At 44.3% G+C, this 15,562-nt stretch overlaps 2 protein-coding genes across 2 annotated transcripts; both read left to right on the forward strand.

The window, feature by feature from the left end:
• The first annotated feature begins 4,116 nt into the window (after positions 1 to 4,116).
• LOC128298439 (uncharacterized) lies at positions 4,117 to 7,911 on the forward strand. The gene is given in 6 exon segments (XM_053034187.1): positions 4,117 to 4,360; positions 4,438 to 5,299; positions 5,371 to 6,258; positions 6,331 to 6,715; positions 6,718 to 7,178; positions 7,257 to 7,911. Coding segments are annotated over 6 exon segments (3,495 nt in total).
• Positions 7,912 to 8,868: 957 nt separating this feature from the next.
• Positions 8,869 to 13,285, forward strand: LOC128298291 (transmembrane protease serine 9-like). Its single transcript, XM_053034035.1, has 5 exons — positions 8,869 to 9,112; positions 9,205 to 10,063; positions 10,132 to 11,034; positions 11,679 to 12,551; positions 12,616 to 13,285. Exons 1-5 carry the CDS (start codon positions 8,869 to 8,871, stop codon positions 13,283 to 13,285), a joined length of 3,549 nt encoding a protein of 1,182 aa, XP_052889995.1.
• The last annotated feature ends 2,277 nt before the right edge of the window (positions 13,286 to 15,562 follow it).

Consider the following 15,562-nt stretch of genomic DNA (forward strand, 5'->3'; position numbering starts at 1 on the left):
AGTGGGCTGGAAATGCATTGGTAGTGGCGCCGGTCTAAACACGACAGGACCGGACCAAAATCTTATCTGGACCAATCCAAAGTCAAAGAAAGCCATAAATGGTAGGCTTAGACCTCCTGAGGTTGGTGTGCCGATAAAGAAAGAAGAAGCTGGCAGTTCAGACGCATCAAAGATGGAGCAGGGTGAAAGATTCAGGTACGACTATGTATATTATATTCCATGTTGAATATTATTCAACGGTTGATTCGGCCGTTTCGCGGTAGAGGGCGCCACATCGAGCAGTGCATCCGATCAAGCCGTGCACGCCCGAACTTAGAGGATTAACGACCAGGAGAAATAGCACTCTAATAAGCTAACCCGGCGAAAGAATTGGCAAATAAAATGTGCTAAAATAAGCCCTGTTTGTGTATTTTGTTATGTTAGTGCATTAGTGTTTTAAGTAATTGAAAGAACACTGTTGCAGATTATACGGATTAAGGACATTTTTATAATTAAATATTGACATTTCTGAACACGTTTGCCTCATTACTTCTAGGCTAAACACTTACGTTTGTAAAATACATACAGTCCCCAAGATACGCTATTATAGCGGACCGCTATAATCCGCGAAAAATCCTCGTAACTCGAATCGGCGTATAAGAGGAACAGCGTATCTCGGGGACTGCCTGTAATGAACTATTCACAATCATTTATAATTGTGTTGTAATTTGCAAACAAACAACACATTGGAATATAAGCGATTGGCTAAATACATTTTGGTGCAATTATTAATTGAGATTTCGCATCTGTAGTTTTGACAATAATCGAACGGTTTAAGCTTATTTGAGCTCTCAAACCGTTAAGTGCTATAAATGCTTACAAAGAGTAGTTGTATGAATATTTAGCAATGTTTTGGATATCGGGGAAACGTCAATACATTCCAGACTTAATGTATTTTGACGTTTATAAACATGTTTTTTCCTCTCTTTTCTCATACAACGAGCAATCGATAAAACATAGAAAAAAAACCATAACACACAATGCAAAGCAAAAAAAAAAACTCACTCTTCCATCGAACCAAAATTACTATTCCAATAGTATTGCATTACAACGGAGCAAAAACATCCGCACCACTCGAAAGATACGATCGGCCAGCGGGGACTTGTTCTCTCTCGCGTTACAGCTGCCCGCCACCGATGGAGAAAATCGTTCGCATCGATGAATAAATGGATGACACGACAGTTTGGAGTACTTTCGCCACTAATTCATGCGCATATCATGTGACAGTGAGTGGCCATGCTAGGAATCCTTGATGTTGCCACGCTAGATTGGCCAGGATTTGTACCGAACTTTGGTCCAACATACTCGGACCGACCGGGATTCGCTCCTACTCGGAACTTGACCGGCAGGAGATTAGGAGATTGATGAGCAAAAATAACTTACTCCGCCGTGCCGTGGGCGATACATCTCTGGAACGCGTGGTTACGCGTGGCCGTTTCGCTTGTTGATGTCTTCATGCCGTACGGCAAGCGTACAAGCAACTGTTGTCTGCAGGCTAAAACCCGGCAAATGCTTTAAGCCGATGGGGACATACTGGAGGTAGGGGATCCCCTTTATGGTTGTCTCCCGAAAGCCATTAATCATTGTACCGCAAATAATTAAGCAATATGGAGAACATGGCTACATTGTCGGACCTGTTGGAACGTTCGGCTGCGAACGTGTAAACCGATGCCGGGACAAAGAGCCGGTGGTCGAGTCGGAAAACAGGGAATTGATTATTCCACTGCGAGTAGATGGAGATGTCCTACTTTTGGGGTTTTGTATCGGCAGCTCGGCAGCATCAGCACCATCATCATCATCACCCGCACAGTTCCGCTTCGCACTAAACAAACGGAGTAACTGCAAATGATGGTGGCCGGCTAAAGGATGATAGTATTTTTTAATTAAGAATCTGGAACAGTGCGCTTTGGAGCTGTGGTTTTGTGGGTTAATTAGATTAAAGCCTTTATCATGCTTATCACGCTGGCCCGGTGAGGGGGAAGAAACAATGCGGTGTATGAGATACAAAACCGTCCTCGAGATGATGATCACACCGAGAGCGCTGAGTGGTTGGCCAGGGGAGCGAAACGAAACACAAAACGATAGACTATTGGAGCCATCCTTGAAGCAGCAGCACCGAATCGTTCCCATTTTCCAACGATGCTAATTAAATAAAGCAGCCCCCCAAAGCGGTACCGATACTGGTGTCCTTCCGTTCGCACCTCTGGATATCTTGGCCCCGTGGGAAGAAAGTGTGATTTTTTGGTCTACCTTCCCATGGCCAGGGGGGGGGGGGGGGGGGGGAAAGTGCCCGCTCGAAGACATTGACAATTTCTCACTCGACGGGACGCTTCGTAACGAGCGGCCATTAGTGCAAAGGATGTTGTATTTTCTTCCGCGTTCAGCCGTGACCGGCTCTTGGGGGACGAGAAATATCAATGCTCTCATAAACCAGTACACTCAACTGGGTTAAATGGCAAACAATGCAGTGTCCGAACGTAACTCGGCGTTACGGTGCGAAAGGGGGTTTGAAAAATTGAAATCGAAAGCATAGACAACACCCCGCTGCTGATTGTGTCATTGTTGCGCCAAGAACCTTTCAAAGGTCGTTAGATACACTAACTCTTCCTGTCATTTAAGAGAAGCAATCTTTAAAAAAAGGTGTCAATCACGATTGTTGAAAGGTGGAGTAAAAGAAAATGGCACGCGATGCATAACGCCAAACGAAACTGCAATTGGTTTTACTGAGTGAGAAATGAGGACATTGCCATATTTCCAAAGGGTATATAGATAATCTTGTCAATAGGATACGAAAGGGAAGCATTTCGAATTCTCGGAAGTGTAGATACAGAGAATCATTGAATCACGTTATGGAATTGCATCATTGCCATCAACAGTAGGTGAACTACCGCGCGGTACAGCGTTGCCGATGTGCGAAACTTCTTCAGTTATGCACTTCTTGGAGACGATCGATAGCGATTTGTCGTCTTTTCTTTGAGGCAGAAGAAAATCTTTCTTGAAACAACTTCAAAACACAACTGAAGATGGGCTGAATGATCTTCTGATTCGTCTATTCAGATTAGACCTCAATATTGCAATTTTAGTGAGATTTAAATTTCTTGAAGTCCAACAGTCTGGCAGTGTTTGAGGTTCTAGCAGGAATGTTTTAGCCTGACGTCGGGTTTCCTAGGAGTGTATTAGGTAGCAGCACTTTTCAGTATATAGCACCAGTGTGGAATCTCAGAATGATCACGATTGTTTGCTTCTTGATAGCACATCTAGAAACCTCAAAATAGCAAGATCAACATGAGGAGATGACTTTAACTTTGCTCGAAACACTGAGACTTCTTACTGAACTATTATACGGCGCTAAATATCTTTGATAAATCTGAATATTCCTTTGATGATTAAAATTCGTGTCTTACTAGATTTTTTGTGTAATAGCCAGAAGCAATTTAGTAAGAAGAATCACAAGCATATAAATGCGTGTATGTGAAGAAGAAATCTCGTAGAACTCGTGCTGGATGTCTTTCTCGCTTTGCTATCTGTGACTCGTACGTGATGTCATCAAACTCTTGGGCTTAGGGATCTCTAAGTCCTATCACTAATTGAAACCTCAAAGAACTTGCGCATATGGAGATCACTGTTGCCTTAAACAGAAGGTGTGAGTCGTTTTCCTCTTTTCTTCTCTCGATCTTATTAACAATCCACACTGATTTGAATTAAACTGAGTCTATCCCAACATAATTTTGAGCACTAACGAGTTTTAACTGTTACTGGGAAATCCCAAACAAAGTTAATTGACGTCACATAAAACAACGGCACGAAACAGATCAAAACGCGGGACAACAAAATCGTTATCAAAATCAAGTTCAAGGCTCAAACAATCAAACTGGTTTTCGATCCACACGATTTTGTTTTAAATTATGCACCAGAAACCTGTTTGGTATTAACATGGTCGGGTGCTTTTTTTTCCAGTATGTTGCTGAATTATGTCAAAAGCCGAACATTCACAGTTTGGCCGCGGTGAAGCCAAGACGTGTCAGATGAAGATCAAGTAACATTTTGCTTTTTTCGCATTGTATTTACTCACTAGCAATGCGTTATCAACTGGGATGGTTTCTTCTACTGTCCAGTGCGCTGTACACGGTGGGTGAAACCGTGGGAGTGAATCGTTTAGTGTGTGGAAGACGTAAGGTGAGATCCGTTTACCTCATCCATAATGGCATCGATGCAAGAGCCGGACACTGGCCATGGCATGCGACCGTTTTTCAACGGAAGAACGGTGGAGAAGACTACAGCTGTGGAGCTACCATCATCGACATAGACACAATTCTTACGTGTATGTGAAGAGTTAGTTGCGCAGATCCCGGTAAGGTCACAATAATGATCTCTGCTCCTGTTCTTTCTCGTTTGCAGCTGCTCATTACGTTTTTCTGGGGAATAAATTGCTACCAGCAAACCAAATCTCGGTGCATGTGGGACGCATTCAGCTTTCAGAATCGAACGAATACACACATGTCCACCAAGTGCGGGAAATTATAGCGCATCCAGGATTCAAATCAAGAAGATTTGTGCACGACATCGCACTGATCAAGCTCACCACAAACATTACGATGACAAAGTTCGTGCAGCCGGTGTGTCTGTGGACGATGGACAGCGATCAGGAGTTGATCGTGGGTAGGAACGGTACCGTGCTCGGGTTCGGCCTGACAGAGCAGAATGCTGTGGCGGAGCAGCTGAAACAGGCACGGGTTGGCGTTGTGGATACGTTGACCTGCATCGAAAACGATCGGGCAGCATTCGGCACGCAACTTACGCAGGAGATGTTTTGCGCTGGAGGAGAGCAAGGAGTGAGCGCATGCAATGGTGATAGTGGTGGGGGTTTATTTTTAGAAATCGGAGGCAAATGGTTCATACGGGGCATAGTCTCGTTTATACCAACACACAGAAAAACGGGCCTTTGCGACACCTCCAAGTATACAGCCTTCACCGATGTGGCGAAGTACATGGGATGGATCGAACAGTACATCAATGGGAACGTGTTAGTGTTCGACACGGACGACTATGATGTGGATTACGAGGAAAAGCTACATCTGTTTAATCTGAGCACGTGTGGCATAACCGCCACCAGCTTTTGGGCCGACGAGTCACGATCGACTCTGCCCTGGTTGGGAAATGTCATCGTATATCCCTCTACCTACAGCAAGTGTATCGTTACGCTTGTGAGCGAATGGTACGCTATTGGGCCCGCGAGTTGCTTAGAAAGCGCAGGTAGCGAGTAAGTGCCGATGCCGTTGGTGGATCCAAACATGCCGACATTAACATCAACAATATTACGTTTATTTCAAGGCTGCGTGTTAGAATAGGTGACTATCAACAGCTGGAAACGAGCAAGTGCTTCGAGCGTAATGGAACGACGGTGTGTGCGACTCCTTCGCAAACTCTTCAGATCCACAGAATAATCATCCATCCCAGGTACAACAGAAACCAATTCACGGACAACATAGCGCTGATTGAGCTGCTAACGCCAGTAGACACCACGAAGCCAAACGCGAAACCCATCTGTGTGCCGATCGTGAAGGAGCTATACACCAACCTAACGACCATCCTGTCGGTTGCCAGCTATTCGTCGAAAAATCGCTCGTTCGAGGGTAAAGCCGTACACTATTTGAACGCAACACACTGCTCAACTGTCTACTCGGCAAAAGGACTGAAACTGAGCATAGATGGCAAACGAATTTGTGGGGTATTATCACGTGAAGATGAAAGCGACTGTGTCGCACTCAAGTCGGGCGTGCCTCTGCAAGAGCTGGTTACCTTCGGTGCAGACGAACGGTATGTCCTGCGTGGATTGGATGGGTTCGGTCTATCTTGCGGAGAAGAATTGCCACCGACTGTCTACATTAATTTGTATGCCTATCTCGACTGGATGCTGTATAACATGCGATCCAACAAGCTAGACGAGACGGCCGCAGATTTCACGATTGAGTCGAAATGGAAGAAACTACAACAGCAGGAAGGGAACGAAAAGCTCCGGCTCTTTGATATGGATTCTTGCGGTGAGAGCTTAACCATTCAAGGCAATGCCCGGTCGATTAGTTATATGCCGGGGATTGGATCACTAGAAGGAGTTGAAGATGTGTTTAAATCGCCGAGGAGGTTGCAAAGCAAAATAGTACTCATCAGCGAGTGGTATGCATTGGCTCCGGCTCATATATTCAACAAAACAGTATCATGGTAGGTACATATTCCTGATCTCTACATTATCAACCTGACCCTGGTCAAGTGATGTAACATGTGTTCTTACAGGCGCTCAATTACTCTTGGCTATCACGATGTGATTTTGGAGTTGCGTTGCAGGATTTTAGAGTGTGATCCTCCGTACCAGCAGATAGAAATCAAACAGGTTATCTTCCATCCGGACTACGATGGGACACTGCATTTGAATAACATTGCTCTGATCGAGCTGCTGGAGCCCGCTAACACGACAAAGCCATTCATCAGCCCCATCTGTATGCCGCTGATGGAAGATTTTCGCAAAAGCACACCGTTGGAGTACGGACTGGCAACCAGTATTTTGGACACTAGAAGAATGCTCCGCTTGGGCCCACTAAACTGTCAGGCACGGCTCATCCATCAGGGACGATTCGTTTCCAATTCTGAAGTTCCATTATGCGCGGAGGATTACGGGAGAGTGGTCTTAAACCGTTCGTTGAACATGAAGGATCTGCATTGCAAGCACTTTCGTTTTTTGCGGACCAGAAACGATTCTTCCTTAGCGGGCTGAGCTTTCTTTTGGAGACTGAAAGTTCAGAAAATGAAAAGTTACCGTACTTCTTTACTGACATTAACTTGTACCTGGACTGGATTTTGGAAAACATGAACAGCGGAGCAGATCGTAATAACTCACTCAACGACTGGACGTCCCAACCAAGTCGATTAATTCGTTTGCCAGTGCGAGACGTGTCCAAGAGGAGACTATTCAATTTCAAAACTTGCGGTTTATTTTCAAATAATTCTGCCGAACCATGGATTGGGTTCGTGGAAGCATGGGATTCAACGGCGCAGTCATACCAATTTACAGGTTGTGCCGTCACGCTTATCAGCAATTGGTATGCCGTGGGACCTGCGCGTTGTCTAAACCATGAAGTAGAGCGGTAAGTATTCCACCAGTAGAGCGTTAGTGCCACAAAAGCACAGTTGAACTGAGATGGTATTACTTCATCTTACCGCAGGTCGTTCGTTCAGTTCGGAGGTTACAAGAAATTAACACAAGCGGAGTGTACCGGTGAGTTATGTAGACCTCCAACACAGACGATTCCGATCGGGAAGATCATCCTGCATCCTGACTACACCCCTACCATCAACCATGACAACAACAATATTGCGCTGGTGCAGCTTGCAACACCAGCAGACTTTTCGCAAGATAACGTACAACCCATCTGCTTGCCAGTCATAGACGAGATAAGGAGTTATGATGTATCGAGCATGAGGTTGGGTTCGTTTGCTGCACTGTTGGATAGATCCTTGATCACGGCAGAGGTAGGAGATAAGTACATCAATCCTACCGAATGTCAAAAGCGATGGGATAGATTAGCTTTGAATGTTCCGATACAGCACTCAAAGCTGTGTATCCTTAGAATAGAAGGTCTCGATTGTTTCGGCATAGGGCAAGGGTTCCCACTTCATACGACACAGGAATTATTGGGAACAGAACGACGCTTTCTGCGTGGCGTAATGACCTATAAACCTGGAGGCTGTGACGCTTACCATCCTCTAATCTATAGTGATGTTGATGTTTATCTTGATTGGATATTGGCGAATATGGATGTGACGTTGAATGTGCTGGGACCGGCAAACAACTTAACAGAATATCTGATATTTGTCTAATATTAAGACGTTAAGACATTACTGTGAAATAATATGACATTCTAATAAATTAATACTAGTATTTAACGATATGTAGTCGAAAAGAAATTCAAATACTTATTGAGATTGGGGATGGCGCTTCGATGACTTAATTGCGGGGTAAATACCTTCTGCTGTATGTACAAATGATATGATATGATATGAAGGCTCCCTACACGAAAGGATGTATGGAACATAACAATTAGTGTAGTGCCTAATGAATCTTTAGAGAAGAGTCAGTCGCATGAATCTTTAGTGATGAGTCATACAAATCAAGAATCGAATCTCAAAATCTCAGGAATCGAATCAGTATTTATTCTTAAAAGATCCAAGAATCTTTGACATAGAGATTCGGATTCATTCATTCTGACTCACGAATCAGAATCAGATTTACCCTAACACACTAATAACAATACCAACAACGCACGATTGTAGCGAGTAATTCTATTGCTCTATTGAGTATTTATTAATAAAATATAATTTTTTTTGGCTGAAATGATCTTCAGCGGGGTTTTTGTAGTCTGATTAACTGTATACAAAACAACGTATATGGGTATGATCTGTTATACGTCAAGGTCACGATCCAAATCAAAATTGCGGATCTTAAACGACTGATCAAGTTACATAAGATATCACTTTTAGTTTTTTTCCGATAACTATCAACCAATTTCGATCTTATACAACGTGGAGGTAAATTAAACCAGTTAGGTTTATTTTTTCCATTTACGAAATTAAAATACCCAAATCGGAAACCAGTTTCCTGAATAAACCGCCGGCAGAAACTTGTCCGGCGAAACAACAGCAACAAGGTCGTCGGAAAAACCAGTTTCAAACTAAGTTGCTCAGCAACAGATGTGCACAAGAAACCAGCGATCATTCTATGTTTCGTAGTGGTATAGTGAAGACGCAACATCTTGGGTTTGTTTTTCGGAATCAACCATGAATTGGGAGCTGATAAGTGTCCTGCTACTGTCCGCTGTGTTGTGTGCGCTGTCGCAAAGTTTGGGACCGAACCGTTTAACCTGTGGCAAGCGCAGAGTGAAGACAATTCATCTTATTCACAATGGCGTCGACGCAAAGCCAGGCCACTGGCCGTGGCATGCCGCCATTTTTCATCGTGTGCAGGGTAACCTGGAATACGCCTGTGGAGGATCGATCATCGATGAGGAAACTATTCTCACGGGTATGTAAAGAGGCGTGTGGTATAGAGTGCCACAATCCATTCACCTTTCCAGTCTACATTGGTACAGGGATGATATCATTTCTTTTCCAAAGCGGCCCACTGCGTCTACCTTGAGAATGGGCTAATCTCAGAAAGCCGGGTATTAGTGCGTGTCGGTGCTATCCATCTGACCGAAGAGAGTGAATACGTGCAGGAACACACGGTGGATGAAGTGATAGCTCATCCGAGCTACAATTCCAGCAGGTTTATGAACGACATCGCACTGTTGAAGCTGACTACCAACATCACGATGACGGAGTTCGTTCAACCCGTTTGCCTGTGGACGATGGAGGGCGGTCAGGAGATGCTCGTGAGAAGGAATGGCAGTTTGGTTGGGTTTGGTCTGAACGAGCAGGATGCGGTGTCCACCCAGCTGAAGCAGACAACGATAGGTGTGGTGGACGCCTTGACATGCATCAAAAGTGATCGTGTATCGTTCGGCAATCAGCTGACGTCGGAGATGTTTTGCGCTGGCGCACAGCAGGGAGTAAGCGCCTGCAACGGTGACAGCGGCGGAGGTTTATTCTTCAACGTGGAAGGCAAATGGTTCGTGCGGGGCATAGTCTCATTCATTCCTTTACGCAGAGGAACGAGACTTTGCGATCCTTCCAAGTATACCGCCTTCACCGATGTGGCAAAGTATATGCAATGGATCGAGTTGTTTGTAAACCCACGTGTGCTTCTGATTGACACCAACGAGCTGGAGGTGGATTACGAGGAGAAACTTCCTCTGTTCAACCTAAACACGTGTGGTACCCGTTTCGAAACATGGGCGGCTAATGGTAAACCGACGGCTCTACCGTGGCTTGGTTTGGCCCTAACAAATGCTCGGGAAGTGAAGTGTGTCGTCACGCTGATAAACGAGTGGTATGCAGTTGGCGCAGCAAGCTGCTTTAAAGATGGTGGCAAAGAGTAAGTACGTGTGATGGTGTAACTTGTAACAAATTGTCCAGAATATTAACTTATCATTACGACTAAAGTTTGCGCATTATGCTAGGAGGACAGACCGAGCTACCCGAACGGAAGTGTTTCGAACGTGGTGCGGAGACGGTGTGCGCCAATCCAACACAGATTCGGAATATTCAGCGTGTGATAATCCATCCAAGGTTTACGATAAATGCCATCAGCAACGATATAGCACTCGTCGAACTTCGCAATCCTGCAGACACCACGCAGCCGAACGTGAAACCCATTTGTCTTCCAGTAACACCAGCCCTGTACACAAATCAAACAACGAACTGGTCTGTGATGTCTTACTCGCTGGACGAAATAATTTATAAAGACCAGATCGTAAGCAACGTGGATTTGGGTTTGTGTACAAAAGCGTTCGTACGCGTAGGCCTGCCAGTAGAAGAGAAGAGTGTTTGTGCGGTAGTTCCAAATGACGATGTTCCAAAGTGCGCTCCCGTAGGCAGAGGTGCACCACTGCAAGAGCGAAGAATGTTCGGCATAGACGAGCGATACATCTTGAGAGGCTTAGACATTCTGGGGCTAACATGTGCTGGGTCCATAGTAAATTCCTACACCGATCTGTACGCCTATCTGGATTGGATGCTGTACAACATGAAACACCATGTGGCACGAAATGCCGAAGCAGAAGCCGCCAATGCCAGTCTTGCTGAATGGATCAAGTTGCAACAGGAACCGGGCAAGGAAAAGTTAAAACTCTTCAATATGGATACCTGTGGAGTTAACGTAAATGCTGCTGATTCGACCATCATTCCCTGGATCGGGACATTGAAGGCTATTAAGAATGCATCGAATCTATTGCCTAGTCCCGGGCAGTCGATAGTGAAACCGGAGGAAACTCCAGGCATGGTAGTGTTGATTAGCGAACGTTATGCGCTGGCTCCGGCGCATGTTTTTAGTGAAGCGGTATCTTGGTAAGAATGGTTCGATTACTAGTATAGTAAGAGTATAGTAGTCTTAACTCTGTGTTTGAAGTGTATTACTTCTCTTAATTCTTGACTTTTTCCCTGCTCGGTTGTCACTGTCTCACATTCCTTAGTAGTCAGCAGTCCACTATAATTAGACGTAGCATATTCGCCGTATGGTGTTTTTATCTTGAAGTTGCATCAGGATATTCAGACGAAGAGGCAGAGTAAATTCGTGAATTCTTTCTTATAATACACTGTGGGCTATACAAAATGTTTACATAATTTTAGTAGTATTCTGATAAATTCAGTAGAGTTATGTCAGTATGAAGTGTAGTGTAGGGCTTCGAATCTTTTAAAGAGCCATTAATACAAATCGTAAGTGAGGATTTATTCAGCTTAGGAATCGATAAGAATCGATAAATTGCATGGAGGTCATAAAGCTTGGATGATTTGTGGATCTTTGAGGATTCCTGAATCTTTGAGGACATATGAATCTTTGACAACAGGGATACTAATTGATTCCGTTCAAAGATTCATTCACGTTCATGAATCTAAGTCAGATTCACCCAACACTCGCTGAAGCAATACAATTATAGCTTCAACTAAAAGCAATTAATCTTGCAATTACTAACTAATGTGAATAATTTCAGGCGATCCATCATCTTGGGATACACACGTTACAATCCACTGCTAGCAATTGAATGTGCGTTTCGGGCATGTGATCCTCCGTACCAGGAGGTGCAGATAAAAAACATAACCATCCATCCGGGCTACAACGCGACTACGAATATGCATAATCTCGCACTCATTGAGCTACTGGACCCAGCAAACACGACCAAACCATTCATTAGCCCTATATGTCTGCCTCTGACGGAGAAATTTCGTAACAGCACACCGTTCGAGTTGCTGGTGCCGAAGTACATTTACCATGAGGAAAGCAGCAAGTTATTGCCGCTCGATCTCCTAAACTGCCAGGAACGGTTCGCACAGGACAGCTACTTAGTAACGCTGACCGATCACGATCGCTGTGCAGTTTTGGACAAAGACTACGGTGAAGCGGCAACGGTGAAATCGGGCGCCCCATTACAAACATTGTTGCAAGTTGGAGAGAAACGGCGTTACTTCCTTGGCGGTATAAACATCCTCCAGGATTTGGTGAACTATCATAATCCCAACTATCCGTACCTGTTCACGGACATTAATGCGTACCTTGATTGGATTCTGGAAAACATGCAGCTCCATGATCGTGAAACTCCGTCAGTCAATCTATCATCGGACGCGATCCGTGTGGACCCGATGCCGGTACGAAGGACATCGAAGGGAAGGCTTTTCAATTTTAAAACTTGCGGCCTATACACGAAAGATTCCTCTCTGAATGGAACTTATGAAGCTGAGCCGTGGTCTGGATTCTTATTTACACGGAACCCACTGTTTAATTCCACTGCATTTGCGAGATGTGCCGTGGTGCTGATCAGCGAGTGGTACGTTGTGGGGATGGCGAGTTGCTTACCGCAAGAAAAAGAGTAAGTGTCGCAATTATAGCATTACGTTTCATGTTCACAGTAATCGTGTGATTCTTCCTCACAGGCTTTTCGTTCAATTTGGTGGGTACATTGGGACAACCAAAGAAAATTGCTACGAATTCGACGGGGAGACGCTTTGCCGACCTATAACGCACATGGTTCCGGTAGAGAAGAGCATTGTTCATCCGCGTTATAGCAGGGCCAGCTATGCGAATGACATCGCATTGATACAGCTGGCAACACCAGCAGACATTACGCAAAAGCACGTAACCCCCATCTGTCTGCCAATCATGGACCCAGTACGCAGTTATGATGTATCAAGCTTGGCTACAGTCACTTTTGGTACCAACACGGGTTCCTTCGTAACGGCAAAGGTAGATCGGAGGTACATTGACCCGCCCGAATGTCAAAGGCGCTGGGATGGATTGGCGTTGCATTTGCAGATACAGCATACGAAACGGTGTAGCTTATTGGAATACGATCCTGATGAGCCATGTTCCGGTATATTGGCTTTCCCAGGCTTTGCACTCCATACTACACAAGAATGGCTGGGGACAAAGCGCCACTTTATTCGCGGTTTGCTTGTGATGGAACCGAGGCTTTGCAGCTCCTACTATCCAGCGATCTACACTGATGTGGATGTTTATTTGGACTGGATATTGGAGAACATGGATGAGAAATTGAACACATTCAGCCAAACGTACAACTTAACGGAACAATTATTATTCGTTTAAATACAAACGGAAACTTACAGAAAAAAAGTGGATTACACAAAAAATAAATCAACGTAATCTGTCGTAAATATTGTATATTGTAAATATTGTATGTGTGTATTTTGAAATGCCGATTGCATACTTTTAGGCGCTGCAACTGGCAAGAGTTAGCTACGGAGTTAGCTAAGAAGGAATTCCTCACTTGTTTAGCAATGAAATGAGTTCTGGTTAACTTATTGGGGTTGAGAATTCCAAAATGAAAGTTCCAAGAGAACGGATAGAAGTGAAAGTGAAGCAAAATGCTAAAATAAAAGGGACACAATGTTGTCCTAATCAACATAATTCATCTTTTTGGTATTTTTTTTACTGTACGTAGTTATTCAGCCAGTATTCGGAACAAAACAGACGGAAAAGCACTGCAAGCAAACATCGCTACCAGCATCTCTTTTCCCGGAGTTATGGGTCTTCCGTCTAGACGGAACCAATGTTTCGACAATATCACCTTTCTGTCTTTGATTTTCTCTCCTTTCCGCTGCGGGGGCACCGACGTCGACAAAGCAACATTATCATGCGGTTCCAATGATGTGCGTCTCGCGCTAGCCGAAAATGCAACCGACAAGATTGAGCATTGCGAAAGAAACTTTTGTGGAGCATTAATTTATGTTACCGCCATTATTATGGACCGCCGCTCGACAAATCGAATCAATTTCGTTCGGTTCACCATTTGGTGCTGTGGGCACACCTGAGGGTGCTTGATTGGAACCATTTCGCTCCGTTAATACGGTTCCGAACACAAAGACTGTACCCCGTGAAACGTATCGCCTGTTCGTGGGGGCATTCCTTTTTCATCGGGTAGCCTTCTTTGTTTTTTTTTTGTCCCGGAACAGTAAGCCTCAGCACGAAATGGGTCGAAATCGATAGGTGAAAGGGGCAAAAGAATCAATTTTCCCCATGGAATATGTTCCTCAACTCGGCCCTGGAATGATTTTGCACAAGTAAGGTGAAGAAGTTATTGATTATGCTCTAGTTCTACTCGATTCCAATGCCACTAAGCACTTGAACATTCTGCCAAACGAAAAAGGAACTTCTTTGTGGCTGCGATTTTGATCTGTCCTGACTTCCTTCTTTTCAGCGCCCGGGCAAAGATGCGAAAGGTTTAGAATGCAGCTGCACAGATCTCTCATCGATGAAGCGGTGGAAGTGAACGTGATTCAATCAAGAGTGGCCAGGTTTGGGTAGGGGACACGGTTCACGTGCCGCACGTACTCGACCAGACACGTCACATCGGAACATGTGCCAGAAACTCTGGGTAACGTCTTAGGAAGTGAACGACTCTATTAGAATTGTTTCCACAAAAGGAAAAGGTCGTTTGGTGTGCTAGAGAAAAAGGTCGAGGAGCAGTGTTTAATTTATGCACGAGTAACTACAGGATATTGGTAAGTCACAGATACTTACAATCATGAATGGAATAAAGCATACTATGATGATTATAATGCATAAAACCTTGTATACGCTAGAGTATACAGGCGCACGCAAAATGTTCAACATATTCCAAAGAAGAACTCTTCAAAGCATTCAATTTATGGGTGTAAACTGTACATTTGTTAATGAAACATTGTTTGATGTATAACAGTGATGTAAACACAACATGCAAATGTGCATTTCTTCAAAGCGATTGCTAAAAAGATGCCCCCAAACCTTTTGCGTTCATTTTGTCATGCGAACAGCATACTTGTGGGCGCGTTGATATTGAATTGCAGTAAAGCAATGCAAACCACAAAAAAAAAGTGTTACGACCATTCCATTGCAACGTGCATCGCTGCGGAGCGTTTGCTTACACGGATGCCTTCCAAACCTTTTGAAGCTAATTTTGTCATGCGGATAGTATACCTGTGGGCGGCGTTGGCAGTGCAAGCTGATATAAATGTGGCTTAATTGAACTTCCATGTTTTGTTTCCTTCCCACGTATTAGATGTTTCGAATCTTCGATCACGAGGCCATAAACGCCAGCGTCTGATAGAAAACAAATAAACAGTTTTAAGTGGTGGTGACCTACAGGTGCACGTGACGAGCGGTAGATTCATACCCCAGCTTTCAACGACTGGAACAAATGAGATCGGAAGTGCAATGAGAGTTATTTTTAATGAAACAAATTCCTTTCCCTTTGCCAGGTGGGCTGGATAGCAGTTGGCTTACCAGAATGGGATGCAGTAGAGGTAAATGGACAGGAATGAGACGATCTATTTTTGTTATAGGTTACACAGGCAGGGGTGAATTTCCTCAACCTTTCGTGGGATA

Source organism: Anopheles moucheti, chromosome 2 (genome assembly GCF_943734755.1).
Source record: "Anopheles moucheti chromosome 2, idAnoMoucSN_F20_07, whole genome shotgun sequence".
NCBI classification, from domain to species: Eukaryota; Metazoa; Arthropoda; class Insecta; order Diptera; family Culicidae; genus Anopheles; species Anopheles moucheti.

What these genes read in the sequence shown, in the direction of transcription:
- LOC128298291 (XM_053034035.1), top strand. Translation starts at nt 8,869, where the DNA reads ATGAATTGGGAGCTGATAAGTGTCCTGCTACTGTCCGCTGTGTTGTGT. An exon ending in TGAGGAAACTATTCTCACGG is followed by an intron (nt 9,113 to 9,204) that starts GTATGTAAAGAG and finishes TCTTTTCCAAAG; the next exon opens with CGGCCCACTGCGTCTACCTT. An exon ending in TTTAGTGAAGCGGTATCTTG is followed by an intron (nt 11,035 to 11,678) that starts GTAAGAATGGTT and finishes GAATAATTTCAG; the next exon opens with GCGATCCATCATCTTGGGAT.